Raw genomic sequence first — 16974 nt, 5'->3', positions numbered from 1 at the left:
GGATGAGGGGATCTGCTGAATAAGTAAGCCAATAATTAATAACAACTTGCACTCTTTTTTAGTCCCCGTGCCAAGTGCTGAGGGTGCCTTTGTTAAAGTCAGTTTTGATCCCCACACCCCACGCTTTGAAGAGACGGGGAGCTGGGGTGTCGGCGAGGGTCGTAGCAAGTGACGTTTGAGTGCCTTTTGACAAATGAGTTATTAGTGGAATGAAAGCATCTGGATGAAACCAAAGGCAGCGGTGGCGGGTGCGACCCAAGTCGGGGACATGTGTCACGCAGCTCCCTGGTTGTCCTCAGGCAGCCTGCTCTTTGCGATGTGTCTTTGGAATCATAGCCTTGGCTGAATGAAAGCCTGTCTCACCTTGGGAGGGTGTGCTGTGAGTCGCCGGAATTCTCAGCCCGAAGGGCGCAGGTCCTCTCTCTTCCAGGGCGGGACAAGTCGGCCGATGCTACGAGCGCTCCAACGACCCTCGAGCCATCAGATGGCATTGATTGTTGGTTATTTTACGCAAAGTTTACGTTCAAATGGCGAGTTCCCCACAAGGCAGGGAATTAGGCCATTCAACCAGCTAATTTCCTCCTTTCATGCCTTTATTAGCTGCTAATGGCTTCCATGTTGAAGGTCTGGACTTTCGCTTTTATCTCTATTTTTACTCCTATTATGTAGTCAGCGAAAGCCTTAAGGTACATTTGGATTACTTCAGACTTTACAAATCACCGATAACTCAGCTGACCTTCTTTCAGCTAAACTGTTGGGACGCTATTACCTTGACGTGTTACAATTTCCTATACTTTATAAATCGGATCATTTACTCTTATTGAGAAAGCCAAGCTCCGAGGGATGTTTATGCAATGAAAAAAATTTTTAGTTGCTAAAATCTAGGATGAATGCCATGGAATGTTGAAGTTACTGGCATGTAATTTAATGGCCGTTACTTTATTTTAACATTTTAAATAATAGTTTTCCCAAAAGGACTTATGAGTCACATAATTTAAACCCAGTGGTGGAAAGAAGGCTATTGTTCCGATTAGTTTTTGTGTTTTTTTTTTTTTCTTTTTTTAATTCTTAGATCGGACAGGCATTGAATTGTTAAAACGTTTCACGAAGACATAGTTGGAAATTTGAAGAGGATTCCTCTTTCAGGGCCTGGTTCTTCAGCCTTGTGCTGGAAACATTTCTGATTAAAGGGAGTTAATTACAGATGGTACTTCTGGTTTCTAGGGATGCCCCAGGCTCACAACTTTCCTCTCAGAGTCACTTCTCATTGCATGAGCTTTTCAAAAAACGGCTCAGACCTCACTATGGTTGAGCAAGCAACCCAGCAATAACTCCTCTTCTGCTACCTGGTCTTAATTCAGATGTCACGCAGTTCAAGTACTTGGCCTCACCACTCTGTATCTTCGATGATGTCTCAAAATGGGCAATCGAAAGTTGTACAGAACTAGATCTCAGGGTATACAATCTAGCTAAGGGTTACCACAGTTGGGCTAAAAATGTGCGTCAGAAGTACGTAAGTAATGTCACCACATCCCCAGTAATGTCAACCTCTCCTCAAGTTAGTGTTCCATGTCCATCCTCTCATAATGGTGACCATTGCCTGGAAACATAAAATACCACTGGCCAATGACACACTGTGCTTCGCGTTAAAGAAACTGTACTACAATAAAAACATGTTAAGTTCCTCACAATGTACTTTCATTAACAACTTTGAAAATGTGTGGCTGAGCTGCTGCCATCCAAACATCAAAAGTTTCTTTACAAAGAGAAGTTGTGAAGAATGATTTGGCCTTTTATGGCTCTCAGCAAAAACTGAAATTTGGTTGACAAAGCGAAAAAGGACGTGGCACAAGGTTAGGTACCTGGCGTTTTCTTGCATCGCGTTCCTTCGCATTTCTTGCACAGCCCTGTCCTTTTTTTCTCCTTGGCATGCAGACCTTATTAAAACCTGCCATTAAATGAAAAAGGTTTGGTCACAAAACACGTTTAACCAAAGCATAGTTTTTTATTTCGCTTGAAACCTGTTTTACTTCAGGTCAATTCAATTCAGTTCAATTTATTTTTATTGAGTACTCTTCTCAGTGCTGATTAACGGCATAAGACAAATAAACAACTAAGACAGTTGACTATATGCTAGAGTAATACATTATCCATGCTGTTATTAAATCTATTAGTATGCCTACTGGCCATGGAGGAAAGGAACAAAAAACTCCCAACCGAAAGTCAAGGGAGAAAAAACATCTGGGGGCCCAAGTGCTGGTGGTTGCCTACACCTCCTGGGCATTCTAGATTAAAAAAGACTTTTAAGTCAATATACAACTAATAATAACATTGTAGATGAATATTAATTTGATGTCCCAGTTCACATAGGTACGTCTCGTCCATCATGGCAAGCAGTCATCAGCTTCAGTCAGCATGGGGTGCTGGTATCACGGTCGGCCAGCCTCCTCAGGTCTTATCACAAGGATTATCATAGGGATTATACTGCTTCAGAGCAGTATAAACACAGCATGTGTGTTACGGTGAAGGGAGCAGCCAGTAGCAAAGTGGTTAAACGTAAGCATTTCGAAATGAAGTTTTCCGATTGCAGTCGTGAGAGCGAAGTGCCGCAATAGCCTTGAGCAAGAGTGACTGGGTAGAATTTGTAAGATGCTTTGGATAAATATAACAAAAAGTGTGCTATGGAAAGACATGCCATGTGTTCATATTTGTATATTATGATGGGGATGTAATAGCAAAAGAGTGTTACAGTCATATCTGTATGAATTTCACTGCAGGATCATAAACAACACAACAAGTTGCTTGGCATCCAGACAAGACATCCGTGCTCTGCTTCAAGATGACATCCCATGTAATTAAATGCAGAAAGGAGAAATTTAATTATTTGCAGTTTGGACTTTAATGTATTGATTCCGGAAAAAAGCCTTTGCACAGAAAAGAGTCCCGGGAAAGGTTTCAGGGGGCTAAATCATTTCCCAATGTAGATCTGGGTGCACGAAGGCAACGGATTCCAAACGCTTTTGAGATCCGGAACAAAAACATGTGTTTTGCGTTTTTATGGTAGTGAAGGGACATGATTATTTTGGAGAACGCTCTGCAATGGTCGTAAACGAGGAAGTCAAAACTTGTGACATGCGTGTCAGGACTGCATGCGGTCAGAAGCCTGAGTTTTTACGTCATTTCTGCAAAAACACCTCATGCAGGGCAGCTCTTAGCTTGTTTTGTATAAACATATGAAAAACGTCCAGAAGAAGACAGGAAAGACTGTTTTGGAGTGGAGTCATGCAGAAGAAGACAGCTGTTCTGGTCAGGAGCTGAAAGCCCCATTTTTCACAAGCAAACGGACGTTACCAGTCTGAGTCACAGTGCAGAAATACTGAGTCCTCATGAAAGAGGAAAGGAAGGATGGTCACATTCGACTCACACGGCACACCTAACGCAGGCTGGAACCCTTAGCCCTGAATGCGTGTCCCTGTCTCACTGTTGCCCTCATTGTTGTGTGCAGATGTGTTGAGGTTTATCCATTAAAAAGGAGAACCTCCAATATTCCAGATGTTGCGAAATGAAAAACAATGGGCTGGCATGTGTTTGATTTGTGCGGGATGTCGGTGTGTGTTTTCGCCCCCCTGCAGAGAAGGACTCGGCCAAGCTGTCCGAGGGGAAGGTGGTGAGGAGTCCCAACAGCCCCCACAGCGGCCTGCTCTCAAACCCGCTCCTCCACAGCGCCCCAGTGCATCCCCCGGGAGGCCCACCAGCCAAGAGCGCCAAGCCAACCTCTCCGGCGCCCGGCCGTGCCTTGACTCCCAGCAGTCCTGTCAGCCGGTCCCTACCCTCCAACACTGCTGGGGGCAGCAGGGCACGGGCAACCAGCCGACCACATACCCCCAGCAGTCTGACGCCTCGCACCCTTACGCCCGGCGGGCACGGGGCCCAGAGGAGCAGGCCAGCCACTCCCCTGCTCACACCCCCTGGACCGAGCTCCTCCGAGACCCTCGGGAAAGCAACCGTCCCGAGGGGCAGTCTGTCAGAGGTGAGTATTGCTTTTCCAGTGGCCCTTACCCTCCCCTTCTGAACCTCCATTCCAGCGATGAGAATCGAAGCACATTGCAGCATTGTTTCACGCCCTTCATTGAAACAGGCCAAACCCTTCCGCAATACAGCAGAAAAATATTAGGATTACACATTTCAATACAACGTTGTGATTTATAACAGTGGAATAGAAATATAAACTTTAAAACTCAGCCACGCCATAGAGGTGTCTGCCCAGTTAGGAATTTTGATTGACCGCAGTCGCTGGTTGACTCATGAGCTCCAGGCAACCGAGTTCCACTTTGAGACGAGTCAAGGTTTCCCATGAAGCAGGGAACCACGGTCCACGTGGGTTTCCTGGGTGGCAGATGAGACGCTGGTGACACAAAGGTGCGGGTCAGTTACAATGAGTCCCTGTAGTCGAAACCATGGTCGAAACTATTGGCCACCCACGTTTTCCTCAAGGCTGCTCAACGTAACGCATTCGCGCCGCAATATAAAACAAGTCATCTGTGTGTATAGGAATTGTAACGGAACACAAGACTTCATACTTCAGGCTGAAATCACAGAAAGATTTGCCTGCATTTGGCAGGGGTCACCCTGGTATGATGTCGATTTAAAGCGGAAAAAACGTGTCTGGGATAAAAGAGAAGTTTCTGGTTTTTTTTCCTCATTTAGTTCATTTTCATGGTCTGCTGCTCGGCAATGCTGTTAAGAGGAGAAGTTCTCGGACGGCTCTATTAATCGCTTGCAGGAATTTCACCATTTCTCTGTTTTTTTATTGTTAATTTTTTTTGTCAGCTCCTTTGGTTGACGCCTAGGGAGATTATCAAAAACCTCAGCGCCACAAATCATGTTTGATTGTAGCCAGCTGGTCCCACCGCCCTGAAAAGAGGGAACGAGCCCAGCCTTCTCGCTCTTCCGACTCTCTTCCATATATCGTATTCAGCCGATTATGGATTTTCGGGTCCTTGTCTTTGTCTCCCCTCTTTCTCGGCAAGTAATTTATCTCCGGACTACACCTAAGATGCATGACCGCCGCCTACAGCAGGAAGTCTGAGCGGCTCGATCACCTTTTAGCACTGAAAACTAAGAGCACATAAAAGTCTTCAGAACGGAACGCAGGGCAATTTATTTATTAAAGTTTGGCCCCAAGGAGCATACTCTGAGGTGTACTTAATTTTAAAGAAAATAAAAACATCTGTAAAAGTAAAGGGTCTGCCATGCAAATTCGCCAGCCGTCTGGGCCTTTGGTTAAACGTTCTCCATCGATGGTCTATGATTTTTTTTTTTTTTTTGCTTGCGTGGGGAATTTCGGTGTGTGGGCCAGTGCACCTTGTACAGTAATACCACTTTACCGTCGTCCATCTACCCGGCTTACATACTGTAACTTCTCTGTTTTCGTTGGCAAACGGGTTCGGGCCATAGAAAATGCGCAGTTCGAAACTTCAAGAACGTGACGAATACCTGCCGCGAAAACTGGAATTTAAGGCGACGTCTGACTGCAGGTTTTATTCGCTGCAGCATAAATCGCTGCCCCTTAATACTCTACTGTATAAATTAAAATATACAATTGAATATCCATGATTTCTGCATAGTAATCAAGTTAAATTTAAGCAGTAGTATTTCATTACAGTATCCACTTTTCTCTCTTCTGGAATACCGATTTATATTCAGTTGTTTTCTGCATTTGTCCTTGAACATAATCATGTGCAGAACTTGTTCTCTACAATATTTAGAAAATACGAGCGGGCCATGAATTCAGTCCACCTGTTGTGTGGTTCAGATTTAAGTCATTCAAACATGTCTTTCCTATGACTCACAAAACATTTCACTTTAATTTCGCCCTTCTAGGAAGTGAATTAACCAAGCTCTATGTAACAAAAAAAAAGAAAATGAACATTTCCTTGAACAAGTCAAACCACAAGGAGGGAGACTTGAATCCCATTGTAATCTCAAGCTGCCGAGAAGGACTGCTCCTTTTGGGAGGACTGCTCCTATTTTCTGTTCTGTTTATCCAGTTTATCCGCTGCGTAATTTAGAGTTTAGTTTTTCAGCCCAAAGCACAACAGATTCTGGGCTGATTTTGTCCTTTGAGTTGTTCATTTCGGGAACACATGACTTCATCGCGCTCATCATCTGATTCCAGATGTAGTTGTGACACTCGGGTGCAGGGGATGCAGTTCCCACTAAGTTTCCCCGTTGTGCCCTCAGGATGAGTTCTACCAGCAGCTGCAGGCCGTGCGCCAGCCCTGGCCGGTCCCCAGCGACACAGACAGCGACTGCATGGAGCCGCCCCAGAAGGACAAGAGTGAGGGAACTGCACCTCTACTGCATACACACACAGGGGCCTCCCCAAAACCTCACGCACACCATGTCATTAGTACCACTGAGACAAAGTCTGTCTTGTACATTCACTTGTAGTTCGCTGTTACAATTTACATTTACGTTACAATGACAATGAGAGGTTTGGATGCAGACACATGGTTCTGGAGTACAGTCAGTTTTTTACATCCCATTGTATAAACCAGCATACATTACACAACTGGATGCATATAGGGTTTTTTTTAAAGTTATTAAACAGATGACATTCATTTACATGTTTATTGAGCAGGTGGGAGATCATGGGAGAAGAGAGTACAAAAGAGATATATTTTGAGACCCTGCTAGAATGTCAAAAGGGATTCAGCAGTCCTGAGTGAGAGGGGGAGGTCATTCCACCACATCGGAGCCAGAACCAAAAACCTGTGTGCTACTGATTTTGGACCTCTTGTGCATTGGACCACCAAGCAGACAGAGATGGAGATTTACTCAGATAGGGCAGAAGACACAGACTAGTAACCTGAGGGTTTCAGTACCAGGAAGGTCTCTGCTTCTGCATCACTGAATGCACTGATTAACCTGAACTACATGACGAAACAGTGCAAGCAAGATACCACAGGTAAACACATCAGCAATGCATATTTATGCATTTACTCATTTGTCTGACACTTTTTTCTAAAGCAACTTACAATGTTAAGTGCTCTGCAAAAAATTATTTACCCATTTATACATCTGAGTAATTTTACTGTGTATGAGATACATGAGAAAATGATTGTGGTTAGGCATTGCACAAACGGACCTCCCAATGTAGAGAGAGGAGAAGACTCCTCCAAACTCTAAGCCAGACTTTCAATTATCGAAATGCATGTGCTGTAAATCAGTCTTGTGAGCTTCATTTCACCCGTATTTCGTTTGGCTCTGTCTACTGTGCACCCGTCCAGTATTGTGCTGTTTGTTTGTCGTCAAACACATCAACACATGTGTTCAAGCGCAGATGAGGAGCTGGAGTTCCTCCAGTGTGTTTGGTTAAGGCGGCTACCATGTGATGTCCTGAGTTTCTCAGGAAGAGCGTGAATCCCACCTGTAAAATATCTCCTCCGAGACGACCTGTCCGACTGTCTCGGCTCTGGAAGATGAAATTCTGTACTTTTGCAAAGCTGGCAGTGCGCAGTGTGACGCTCCCTTGTGGCCTGATATCGTTTTCATGAAAAGGTATAGGCTTTCATAGCCGCGAGACAGCTCAAGTCAAACACCGTCAGATGAAGGATGTATTTTTGGCCTTCTTCAGAGATTCCAGCAGATAAACATGTTCTTAGGAGCTGGTTTTTTCTGGTCAATATCCACTTTTCTCATTCCTGTGTATTTGTTTACATGGGATTATTATTACGATATTACACTGATGCTTACAAAGTTAATGAAGATTTTTTTTTCCTGGTCAACCAGTCTACTGAACAGCAAAGGAATGTGAAATACGTGAACATGGAGTACTCATATACTCCTGTACATTGGCATAAGATAGATAAAAACTTCATTGACCCAGAAGGAAACTCACACACACACACACACACACTGTCCAAAACCGCTTGTCCCAAGCAGGGTCGCGGCAAACCGGAGCCTAGCCCAGCAACACAGGGCGCAAGGCTGGAGGGGTAGGGGACACACCCAGGACGGGACACCAGTCCACCACAAGGCACCCCAAGCAGGACTCAAACCCCAGACCCACCGTGCTGCTCCCCCCCCCCCACCTGCAAGAAGGCGATGACATAAGAATGTCACTGGATTGAATAAATATCACACCGAGATAAGTGTAAATAAGTGTACGTGAATGAAAAGAAGTAGAGACAGATGAGTGCTGCTCCTGCATTGAGAGCTCAGTATCTCCTCAATGACACAAGGACCCACGGAGCCCAATTGCCTCGGCAGGAAGGACCTCAGGTAGCTCAGCTGGACCAGTCTGTTGCTGAAGGTGCTCCTCTGTTTAGCCAAGGTCTCATGCAGAGGGTGAGAGTCAGTGCCCATGATGGATGGCAGTTGGTTTCTCCAGGGATACCGGCCTAAGTCCCAGGGCCGAGGCAGCTACCCTGATTAGTTTATTCAGTCCACTGGGTAAAAGTACCCTGCAAGGTATTTAACCTGAAATGATGTTAGATGGTGGGGGGTGCAGTGGTGCAGTGGGTTGGGCCGGGTTCTGCTCTCCGGTGGGTCTGGGGTTCGAGTCCCGCTTGGGGTGCCTTGTGACGGACTGGCGTCCCGTCCTAGGCGTGTCCTTCCCCCTCTAGCCCTATACCCTGTGTTGCCGGGTTAGGCTCCAGCTCCCCGCGACCCCGTATGGGACAAGCGGTTCAGACAATGTGTGTGCGTGTGTGTGTGTGTGTGTGATGTTAGATGGCAAAGAAGTTTAGGATAATAATAATAATAATACCTGAAACGGCACACCTCACTAGACCTCTGTGTGTGTGTGCTACTTTGGTACAAATCATGTGTTTGTCAAATGTAGATTTGCTGGTCCATACAAAGAGATCTAGCGGATGCAAATTTGTAAGACGAGACATTGTTTTTTCTTCCCCCCTGTATATCAGTGCCGTTACTTTAATACCTTTTCCATGTTAATGGATTCAGCTTTTCCCCCACAGAAATCTCAGGAGGGGCGTTTTGCTTGCCTAGCAAATAAGTCCAGAGATTAACTGCTAAAATAGAAAAAAGCAACTCAGCAGCCAGTTCAAAGAAGCTTTTTTTCCTTTTTTTAAAAAAAAAAAAAAAGTTGGTGTTGGAAACGTGTGCTGCAGGCTGGGCATTAGGAACTCAAATACCGAAATGAAATTAAGAATGAGTTTACGTGACAGGTGGTTCCTTTGGGACTTTTTTCATCTGGCGAAGCGGTGAACGTTGTCGCCGAGAGCGGCCAGGGGCTACGAGACGGCAACCGTGCCAAGCTCTGTTTTGTGGAGGACATGAACCGAGCGCTGTAAGCAAATAGGCCTGGGCGTCATCATCAGCAATACACGACAAAGGGCCTTCAGAGTCGGGGGAAAGTGGATTCCGTGCCACGGCTCCGCGTTGACTCCATAGGTGGGCGGGTGGCGGACAGGACGAGAGGGGATGGGGGCAGGAACGACGATACATTGTTGGTACAGTCTCCCTCGACGCCCCCTGCGTGCCAGTGCTTGTTTGTGATCCGGTGCCAAATCTGTCAAAAAAATAAAAAAAAATATATTTAAAAAAAGATCCGCATCGGTATCGTGTTATTTTAGGGATGTCTGCGATGGGGTAACCGTTAACCCCAGCCAAGATGAAAGAAGCCCCCTCTTCTTCCGTAACAACTGTTTCCCCTTGTGGTTAATTCCCATGACAGAGAGATGCGATGCTTCGTCGTGGACCCCTCCACACCTGCTACCCCCCCGATGAGGCCCCACTGAAGACGGGGGCAACCAGTTTGCTATCAAAGTTCACTTTTTCCGCAGCAGTCGGCTAACATGACCCATCCCTGTTTAGCATACTTCATTTTAACGAGACAATTAAAAACAAGACCAAATCGAGAATGCTGGAGTTTTGCGTTTCGGCACTGGAGCGAAAGTGCCAGGGAAATGCAGATGTTTCCCATAAAAATGTCTCAATTTTGATTTGAGACTTTAAGTGGCTGGGATTTGGAAAAAAGCGAGTGAGGCAATATTTGATAGAGTACGTAGCGCTGCTCTTCTGCTCCTTGCTGTTTGCCGCTTTTCTCATCCGTTCAGAAGCACCATGATTTTTGAGTCATATTCATTAAATGTGCGCATGAATGTACAGCGATTTATGAATGTTGTCATTTGCACTGAGATACAACAAAGTTAAATGGGGGAGACGCTTTTCCCCAAAACAGTGTGGAGAACACAAAAGTACATCTCACAACAAAACACTAAAGACACAAGCACATGATTATTAAAACACAGCTTGTTTATGTGATGCCACCACTTTGCTGGCACACCTTACTCAGGTAGTTGTATGTAGAAGCGGTAGCAAAATATGGTGGACGACTAACTTACGAATCAGGAGCCTGAGAGGGAAAACAGATTTGAAAGAGATGGATTTCGAGACTCTTCATGAAGGTTCGACAGGATTCAGCTGTTCTGAGGGACAGGGGGTGTTTGTTGCATCATCACTTTGGAGTGATGGATCTGGATCAGTCTTGGGACTGATAATCAGTAAGCTATAGAGTCTGGATCCCTTGTGAGCTGGACCGTCAAGCAGCTGGAGGTGGAGGAGCACAACACCCTTGTTGGGATGGAGGATTTGACCAGTTTCTGTAGGTATCAGAGATTCTTTGACTCTCTTGTAGGACATAACCAGAGTCTTGAACTTGTTGGGGTGTTCCACTGCACAAAAGACCAAAATATTAGCAGCAGTACTCCATGGGGTTAAAAAGAAATACTGGGAGAGTTAAATTTGGTTTCCTCCAAAAATGGGAGAATGGAGCCCTCTTACGCCTATAATGAGGGTCCTATAAACCAAGACTGCCCTAAGTGTGTGTTGTACTGGTGCATTGAATGAGCTGTGCTTGGGTTTCTTTCAATCCTGTGCAGGCAGACAGAGTGGAGCACGAGATGCCAGTAAGAGACCTGTGTTTTCAGGTAAGCTGCTGTTTCACGGTGGTCCTCGGTGACCTGCGCTCATACTGTTCTCTGGGTCGGCTGAGAAGATACCTTCCCATGTTCTTGTGATATGAGTTCAGTTTAAATTAATGAAGCTGTGAGTTTAGATCATGGACCATTGTTACAAATCACACTCCTTCCCTGGGGTGCAGTCACAGTAAGGTGAAGTACTGCAGCACCGAACTTAAGAGAAGATGAAGGCAAGACAAAGACTCTATAGAAATGTATTGTTACTTGATATTGACACAACAGCAAGTCCTCGATCTTGCCCCAAGTTCACTGCATCACCTCCAGTCTTCTGATGTGATTTTTGTGTAAATGGATACGCAAGACGAAAACTCTGGTCTTTCTCCATTTGACTGATCGGGAGTTTACGATACACTTTAGTAACCGATTCTTGGACATGTGTAGCCAACCTGACGAGGCGAGTGACTCACACTGTATGCGGTCTTGACGCATACAACAACCAATGAAACCCCGGCTAACTCCAGGATTAAATGAGATTGGGGGGATGGGACTGGCTGTGAAGGGGAGCACTGTGGTGGAAATTGTTATGCGTTTGGATGCTGGAGTCGCCATAACGACCAATTGACACGCACCGGGGTGAACTCAAGGGAAAAAAAGTGTCTGGTTGGATTGTCTGCGGTTTGTACTTGTCGTGGAATTGGAAACGTAATCCAAGAGTTCTGATATTAATAAAAAAAAAAAACCAAGTCTGGAAATTGACTCCTAATATCTGAGCTGGCAGTGTGGCAGAAGCCTCTCTCAACCACTGGAACCAACCCGCGAAGGCCTCTTTTTAAAAATACCATACCATACCTCAACTCCATAAATCCGAGAGTTTTCAACATATAACATATTGCTTGGATTGCAAGTCTGCAAGAGGAGCTCATTTTTTTTTCCCTCCAGTCAATGTTTATTTTTTACATGTTCAAATATGAAAGTGTTTTATGATAATTGCTCCTGTTATTATTCTTACTAGTGGTTGAACGAGCCTGAGTCGCCTTTCTGGAGTCTCATGTTTTTGTCTTGCTCTCTGCAGGCCTATAACACCGCGGACCTGGAGCGGAGATCCGATCCAATGATTATGCAAACCACCGGGCATTTTGAATACTGTGCAAAGGAGAAAATGACACAACAGATTTATTTTTGTAATTCACATGAGGAAATTGTATACTTTTATTCATGGAGGTTCGGTTTTTTCCTTCAAAGCTATGGTCAACAGCGTCGTGAGACGTACGAATGGTTTGAATTACAATGTGCACAATGCCCCGTTTTTGTGTACCGGCAATTTTAAGCACAGCGTCTGGTGTGAACATGCTTCTTGAACGTGCACCTCTGGAATAACACTAGAACACATTTTAAAACATTTTGTAGTAGACAGGGACCTCTTTAAAAATGGGTGTAATTTCACTGTGCTGTTACTGCCAAATACCACAATTATGCTACGTTTTTGCCTTTTACAATGACGCGCTACATGATGAATTCTAAGAGCCAGACATGGCTCAGTCGAATTCACACTATGGACGGGATAGTGTCTTGAAAGGAATCTTCGACAGCCAGAACGGAGCTGTAAAAATCATGATCTTTTTTAATCTTGCTCTTAATTCTTACGTTCAGTTCACTCCGTTTTTTTATTACACTTCTGAACTTGCATTTCCAATGAATTCCTTCTGTATTCTTTATTCCATCGGTACGATCGTCATTAGAGCTTCAGTAGAAGGGAAACGATATTTATTTACTAATCTGTCCTTTGCTGTTTTTTTTACTGTTATATGTTTTAAGTAACTTTAATGAAACTTTTAATAAGCCTGTATGTAATTTGCACCCTGGTGTTGAGGAGGCTTGAGGAGACGTCCACTTTGGCCTCAGGTGAAGTGGGCTGTTTGTCCAGGACCAGCACAAAGGCTTTGCTTCTCCAGGCTAAACAAGCAGTCGGTGTAGAGGCAGCCAGAGCCAGTCAGCTCTCCACATTCTTATGGAAATGGGTTCCCACAGGAAAAGTCATTTGAGGTGCTAGATGTCAAGTCAAGTGATTGTTAGAGTCCTTCCAGATGGATACGGAGATCCGCTAACAGGTCTGAACAATGGAGCGCGACGCTCCACTTGAGACCGACACTTTGCTCTTGAAGGTCACATCCTAGGCGCTGTAATCTTACTGCTCTGAAGGACACCTGTACATTGGGATATTTGCTCGCTATGTGGTTTAGCTCTTTTTTTTTTTTTTTAAAAAGTAACTATTGATCTATGTAAATGCGTAATTTGCCACAATAATGTTTTTTAGGTCATCACTTGCAAATCTGAATTTTCTACTTTTCATTCATTCCCAAAAATATTGTGTGTTCAAGTGTAATAACAGCCAATATAATAATGTCTTTGCAATATGCCAAACAGTAGTTCATCTATTTATAAAATATTATTGCTGCTGTTATATTTCTAATTTAGTGTACATTACAAGGTATACTGTAGAATTATCTCTATTTTAGAACACACTGTAGAATATATTAATAAAATTGCACTTATGAAAGTGGCAATAATTGATTATTTCCATTATAACCAGTATGTACGAAGTGTGTGTACATTAAATCTTTATATAAAATGTGGAATGATAATTTGCCATGAAGGTCTGTATAATATGCTCAGTGCTGAGAAAGTTGGGTCTCCTATTATTATGTAGGTTGGAAAAATGAGAGAAAATATAGTTTGTGAACTCTGAGATGAAAGATTAGCTCTTCACTGTCTTTAGGCTCCTTTGACCTGTCCCTCCAGACATTCATGAATGCTTTTTTAGCACAGCTGATGACCACGCATGTCCCCCCTCCACTTGTCCCTTTCTGAGAAAACGCACCTGTCCACCGAGACCGCTCATCTAGGGGGAGGGCTTAGCGGTGTCCTCCGTTCCGACCTCCACCCACCACGGCCGCCGCTTGCGTGAGACCTGAGCTGGTGCCGGCCGCTTCCTCCGCTCCTCTCTTCTGGCCTGGCGTCCACACAAGAGCCTCAGATTCCATCACACCCTCAACTCATTTCCTGTCACCAACAAGAGGATATGGAACTGATCTGCAAATGCGAAAAAGGTGGCGTAAAGAAGAAGAAAGCGTGTTCAATTATGAATCTTCTGTGTACGTTTATGAGGCTGAAGAGTTTCCCGTTGATTTCTTTGTCGCTCTAATAACTGCGTCTCGCTGCCCGAGTCTGACAGTGGGATGCCGGATGACTGAAGCCCGCAGAGCTTTGAGTGGTGACTCATTACGGGACTCGGAGGAAGCACACAACTGGCAATAAGAATTCAGTAAGTTCTGTTGGACTTGTTGCTTTCAAAATGATCAGCAAAAAGCCTTAGACGTCAGGAGGCGCAAAGAAAACTGTCTCCCTTCGGCAGACGTTTGCCACGTCCGCAACCATTTGGTAGAATAGGGGCGGGGATCGAACCCGCAACGGTTAGGTGTCGGGGGCGAAGCGGGAAGCAGAAAAAAACTGTAGCCTCTGTTTCGGTGTCAAAGGACTGTTCACACGTAAAACTTTTCAGTGTGTTTCGATGTTAATCTTTTATACCTGTAAACACATAGTAGAGAAGGTTTGATGTTATACCTGTCAGATACTGCACTTACTCTTGTCTGTAACACCATTGAAAAGGAACAAAGTTGCAACTTCATAATAAAGTCCACTATAACCAAAATGGATATAAACTGTTATTAACTGTGCTGCTCTAACTGTATGAATAAACTGTAATGTTTACAAACTAAATTCCTTCAAATGAATGATAAAATTATGTTCCTTCATAGTCTGCACTGATCTTTATGATGGTGTTTATTAAATTACATAAAATCAGTCATGTTTTCTATTATATTTATAAATATTCATATTCATCATCATCATTATATCTTAATTCTTATAGTATTGTACATTAATTATTATGCTGTATGTTAATTTAGCTGGCAACTTTGTCCAAAGCAACTTCAAATGTGGTTTGGTTGGTTAAAAAAAGAAAAACAAATTAATTATTACCCATTATTACACACACACACACACACACACACACACACACACACACATTTTTTGAACCGCTTGTTCCATACGGGGTCGCGGGGAACCGGAGCCCACCCAGCAACACAGGGCGCAAGGCCGGAGGGGGGAGGGGACACACCCAGGACGGGACGCCAGTCCGTCACAAGGCACCCCAAGCGAGACTTGAACCCCAGACCCACCGGAGAGCAGGACTGTGGTCCAACCCACCGCACCCCCCCTCCCATTATTATTTATTCATTATTTATTATTATTTAATTATTTACCCATTTATGCCCCTGGGTAACTTTACTGTAGCAATTTAGGGTAAGTACCTTGTTTCAGGGTATTACAGCAATAGATAGGATTAGGATTAGGTGGGATTGCAAGGTAACACCTCAAACTACTACGCCACCTGCTGCCCCATAGGTGCATGACCCACGATAAAGGTCCACTTTAGAGGAAACGGAGAACACAGGCTTCTTTGTTTCAGGAGACACGCATGCAGCACAATTCCTCAACTGTCTTTTACGCGGTTTTATCTGCTGCATTGATTAAATCTCACAGTTTCCATTGACAGAGTTTTGAAACGTATCGATGGAGCGCTGGGGCATGAACTGGACCGAACGATCTCCTTCAGTTTGTTTTCGTGTCGTAGGGGATGAGGAGATACGCTGGTGTGTCGGGTGAGTCACGGGACAGAGGGGCGATGTGTTTTGCCTCCTGCGCCGAGTTGCTTTCCAAGCTGCCCACGCGAGGCACACCCTCGGTAGCATCTGATCGCACGCAAAAACGCGTCACCGGCCAACGAGACCTCAGCTAAACCGCGCTGGAAACTGAGCTCATCGGATGCAAATAAACCCGCCTTGTTTCTGTTTACCTTTTCTTCGCCATACAAGCATCTACTTCATAATCACAAGATCCCTGTCGCTCTACATCAGTTAGAAAAATCTCAGCGTTCTTCGTTTTTGATTCAATAAACAACATAAGAAAGTTTTGCACGGGTCGGAAAATAATTCAGAGACCATTTATGTCTTTGCCTTTTTCTTCATTGCGCTACAAACAGTCCTTGTATAGGGCACCAGATATGATCTGAAACACAGCGAAAGTGCAGCGTTGCAGATTTATGTTGCCTTCGCAGTATTTTAATTTGTTTCCAATATCTGAGGACCTCTTAGCCCTTACTGTTTTTGTGCATTCAGCTGATACATTTATTATACTAGAGCACTTCTCCTCAATCATTGGCTTTACTGCTTGCGTTCAGTGACTTTTTTCCCCCCATGATTTATATAGCTGGAACATGATTATATTGCATATTTTGAAATATTAACTAAAGTTTTAGGGATTCTTTGACCTCTCGTATTTAATGAGGTAAGGCCGCACTATTGGGTTGCACTAAGTGAGGTCTTGGCGTCGCACCGCCGTTTAGATTTATTTTGGGGAACTCGGCCCGAAAGAGCTTTATGGACGAGCCCCCGTGGGCCGCGGCGTGGAAGTGGGCGTGGCGGTGCGACGCGGCCATACTGACAGCAAGCAGCTTTTGGGCGATCCTTGAAAGCACTGCCTATGCGGCGGGCGGAAACACGCCGTCGTCCTTTGTTTGCTGCTCTGTCCTGCTAAAATGAGAAGGCTGCGGGACGCTGTGGGACGCAAGGGGCCACCCACGCTCAGGAAACCCGCAACTTCTCACTTCCGACTTCGGCCGATACGCAATCGTAGGCGGCCCTCTGCTTTTTTCATTTCGGCACCAACACAACCGCGCTCGTCCCGCACGTACGGCACAAATAAATCCATTGTGAGCGACGAGACGCTTCGAAGGGGTATGCTTGTCGCTCCCCGGCGCTGATTTTCCCATGCCGCTCAAATCGGCCGGATTGTTTTTTCAGAGCAAGGCCCGACGTTTCCGCTGAAAGAAGAGAGCCCCCGCAGAAGCCCTCTTCATTAGGATGCTATTCAGTGTTTCCTTTTTAATTTCCCTTGTTAAAAAAAC

General features: G+C 44.8%; 1 protein-coding gene across 1 annotated transcript in view; it reads left to right on the top strand.

Annotated features, from left to right (window-relative positions):
• c9h8orf34 (chromosome 9 C8orf34 homolog) overlaps window positions 1-13333 on the top strand; it is an 80940-nt gene extending 67607 nt beyond the window's left edge. Inside the window, exons 12-15 of the mRNA XM_018753897.2 lie at window positions 3633-4030; window positions 6244-6340; window positions 10911-10958; window positions 12022-13333. Of these exons, the coding sequence (XP_018609413.2) occupies window positions 3633-4030; window positions 6244-6340; window positions 10911-10958; window positions 12022-12029 (551 nt within the window). The 3' untranslated portion in view covers window positions 12030-13333. The remainder of the gene's footprint in view (window positions 1-3632; window positions 4031-6243; window positions 6341-10910; window positions 10959-12021) is intronic.
• Window positions 13334-16974: the final 3641 nt, after the last annotated feature.

Source organism: Scleropages formosus, chromosome 9, assembly GCF_900964775.1.
Source record: "Scleropages formosus chromosome 9, fSclFor1.1, whole genome shotgun sequence".
Taxonomy (NCBI): Eukaryota; Metazoa; Chordata; class Actinopteri; order Osteoglossiformes; family Osteoglossidae; genus Scleropages; species Scleropages formosus.
This window is presented reverse-complemented; position numbering and strand designations above follow the sequence as displayed.